General features: G+C 41.4%; 1 protein-coding gene and 1 long non-coding RNA gene across 4 annotated transcripts in view; both read left to right on the top strand.

Moving 5' to 3' along the window:
- The window catches only part of ACMSD (aminocarboxymuconate semialdehyde decarboxylase), an 84,204-nt gene that overhangs the window by 26,742 nt on the left and 53,808 nt on the right, over nucleotides 1-3,654 (top strand). For all 3 annotated transcript variants that reach the window (XM_019522503.1, XM_019522504.1, XM_019522505.1), the window contains exon 5: nucleotides 1,696-1,932. In XM_019522503.1, coding sequence (XP_019378048.1) covers nucleotides 1,696-1,932 — 237 coding nt within the window. The remainder of the gene's footprint in view (nucleotides 1-1,695; nucleotides 1,933-3,654) is intronic.
- Nucleotides 3,216-3,654, top strand: part of LOC109301366 — a 9,343-nt gene continuing 8,904 nt past the window's right edge. The window contains exon 1 of the long non-coding RNA XR_002098519.1: nucleotides 3,216-3,297. This is a non-coding gene — a long non-coding RNA (uncharacterized LOC109301366). The remainder of the gene's footprint in view (nucleotides 3,298-3,654) is intronic.

Raw genomic sequence — 3,654 nt, 5'->3', positions numbered from 1 at the left:
GTCCTCGCTCTCACAGGGAGTAAGAGAGATCCGTGGGGTATGGGACAGCAACGACCCTTCTGTTCCATCCGTCCCCAGGGTTACTATGACGTGTGTGTCCTTTTATATTCTAATTATGCTCATTTTTTAGTTATGTAGCCATTCATAATATTGCTTTATAGCTGTTATCCTATGGGGCTAAAAGGTGTTAGAAATTATTATAACAAGTTACTGCCCAAGCTTGGGTTTATCCAATAAGCAAATTGCAACACAACATCTTCAGGTTTAAAATTAACATTACCCCGCCTAAATCCAGCCCCTTCAAACTCTCTGACTATGCTTTTTTGAGATGTTCTTTTTTTAAATGTACTGGATAAGCTGGGCAGTTGAATCCAGTTTTTATCATCATCAAGGCTAAATTCTGAGCGAGAAAGAACTATTAGGTCAGCTAATTTCACAGCTAGAGCTTTGTCTTTGAGGCCTAGTCAGTTCCACAAACAGTTACAAGTTACATTTGCGGGTTACAAAAATACAAGCTTCATATTAGACAAAAGTTCCAAATGCCTCCAAGACACGCATATTTATTGCTTATTAATTTTTTTGGTTCTGGCCATCACAATGCCCTACATAAAAAAGTCCATAAATAAACTGAATATCTCTAGTGTTTTTGTATCTCTCATATTTTGTCCTGAAATATGTTAGAAGTGGCTCTTTTAAAAGTCTTAGGAATAAGCATAATGTAGTTCTACATGGGCGTTATGGCTGCCCTAATAAAAATAGTGCTAGCACCTTTTAAATGTTACAAATCTTTCAAGCTTTCTCAGTCAATAATTCAGGCTTCTGCCGTGTCGCATATTTCTACTGCCCCACACTCCATACTTTCATCTTCACAACTCCAGCAATATGATAGTAAAATTTCAAGTTTGTTAAAAGAGATAATCTCAGGCTGTGAAATTTGGATCTAGTTCCAAGGTATTTAAACTTGTCAGGACATCCATATCTGAGGATTTTGTCAGCCCACTTTAGAGAGGCCAGATGCAAAAACCAAATTTGGCCCCAAGCTTCTAACACAGAGTTGCTTTCTGTTTTCCCTCTTCTACCCTTTTTGCCCTCTCAGTCTATTAATTGCAATCACTCTATGCTGCCGAATGCAAAAGTGAGGATAGTTTACACAAACTTAGGCACAATCTGTTTATTGGTTAGAAAATAAATACAATTTCACTGTTTATGTCACTACTCAGTTTGGCCCAGAGATTTAGTAGGGAAGTGGTACATGTGCCTATGACAGGCACATGTTGGACCCCTCTGTATGATATCTGAGTGTGGCGCTGTACTTGTTTCTGGAGCTTTGTGGGGTTACTGACACACATCATTGCTTGAAGTATGTCTTAGCAATGTCAACAAATAGGGACTTATTCTCCCTTGTTTTATACCCACCTTGATCATTTGAGGAAAATCAACTAACCTAAGCATGTAAGTGTGTATACAGTATATAGGCAAACCCACACACACAGGGTGTAAAGCAGACCTAATAACTTACACCCATTCAGAATAACAAGCAGATAAGAAATAGCCTTGATTCAAGCCTTCTCCATGTGGGCTGTGACATTTTTCTTGGCAATAACTACTCTCCTTCAGGTTTCTTCCAACATTTGCTGAAGTGATAAAACTTGAGAACTACATTTTCATTTGTTTCTCTTTCTAATATTGTTCCAGGCAAGACCTGAAGATACTTTAGATCTGTGCCAATTATTAAATAATGACTTAGCCGCCACAGTAAAAAAGTACCCCAAGCGGTTTATTGGCCTTGGCACATTACCCATGCAAACTCCAGACCTGGCTGTGAAGGAAATGTATAGGTGTGTGAATGAGCTTGGCTTTCCAGGGGTACAGATAGGATCCCATGTCAATGAATGGGACCTGAATGCACCAGAATTGTACAACGTCTATGCCGTGAGTAAATATGTCTATCTATATTCCAGGGGATTTTATGATTTGGAATTGTGAAGTAATCAAGATGCTGGGACAAGTTCAGCTACCAGTTACACCAGTCAATATCCAATGACTTCAACAGAGATCATCTAAATTTACACTAGCGTAACTGAGGGCAAACTGTTCCAATAAGACTGCCTAGTGTAGCTGATGTTTTTCTGTGCAATAAAGATCATTAACTATCGATTCCCATTAAATAGTTCTAGCCACTGGAAAATACAGTAAGGGCGCATCTACACACCATCCTATGGTGATGTAATGTTGCGTTACGTTGCCATACAGCATGCTACAGTGACTTAGCAAGCACGTGGGTCTACACGTGATTACCAGCTATGTCACGGTAGTGGCACGCTCCCTGGTTATAGCACACTACATAGCAGTGAAATCTAAGTGTGCACTGTGCACACAGCGCAGTAACCACCCATACTGTGCCATGCTTTAGTACTTGCTAAAGGAAGTGCCATACTTTCTTTTCCTAAAGAAGGTACTAAAGCATGGCAATGTGTAGACACGCCCTAAATGATGTGGTTACAAAAAAAGAAAATGTTACATTTTTCCAAAAGCAATGATGATACATGGGCATTGTTCATGGATTGCCAGATCAAGCCCTATTAATGTTAGGGTCTTCCATTTTGAACCCTAGTCAGTGCACCATATGTCCCGATCCCACCAGCCTGACTAATCCAGGAATAGAGACACATAGTTAGCTGTGTTAGTCTGAAGTCAAATAAAATAGATGACAAGGGAGATTTACACCTTATAAACAGTGGTGCTCAACCTTCTGCAGTCCAGATGAGAGGCATAGGGCTGGTCTGCACCCCAGATTGGGCCTGTATGCCAGGATCAGACTCTGTGCTGCCTTTTCCAAGCCCACATGCATGGATTGGGCTCCCAGACCCCCACCACCCTATCTGACCGCCTGCATGGTAGGATCAAACCCTACTCAGCCCCCTTGCACCAGGATCAGCTCCCAGTCCCACATTTCATCACTTCCCTACCACCAATGTTTTGAACCCATGAGGAGCACCACAAGGTGGATGACAGCACTGGGGGCCAGATCTGGCCCGCAGACCAGGGGATGAGCACCTGTTATAGACTAAACAGAGTAGATATATATACATAGAAAAAACAGGCTTTCATGGGCTGAGGCTCACTTCATCAGATGCTGTGAAAGGACACTCACAAAGAGTATATAAGGAGGAGAGAGAAATTTGATTACAAAAGACAGAAAATGGGGAGAGAGGGAAGAGTATGGCCAGTGCTGGGAGAGGCAGACAAGCAAGCAATAAACCCATGTGAACTAGGAGTCACAAGACTAATAGTCCTGTCCTTGGCATAGACCCCTGTAGAAAAGTCAAAACTGACTAAGGTACTTAAGAAAACACATGTGAAAGGATAAAAAAAAACTTGGGTGGACTTCACCATACGGTGCACAGGACGTGGGAGGGCGCCATCTTTGAGCATGGCAACAGTTGTTCTTTGGTGACTGGTATGTCCTCTTCTAAGTATGGTACAAAGGTAATCTTGGTGTCTAACCCAGTGTTTTCAAGGTCAAACAATCTAATAAAGATGTTTCCAGTGTCATAGTGACAAAAGAAAGCGGGGTTTGCAATTCTCTCAAGACAAATTATCTCAACTTTACATCCTAGTTTCATAGTTTCATAGTTTCTAGGGTCGGAAGGG

This window comes from Gavialis gangeticus, unplaced genomic scaffold (genome assembly GCF_001723915.1).
Source record: "Gavialis gangeticus isolate Ggan-Ray unplaced genomic scaffold, GavGan_comp1, whole genome shotgun sequence".
Taxonomy (NCBI): domain Eukaryota; kingdom Metazoa; phylum Chordata; order Crocodylia; family Gavialidae; genus Gavialis; species Gavialis gangeticus.
Note: the sequence above shows the minus strand (reverse complement) of the source record. Positions and strands in the feature narration are given on the sequence as shown.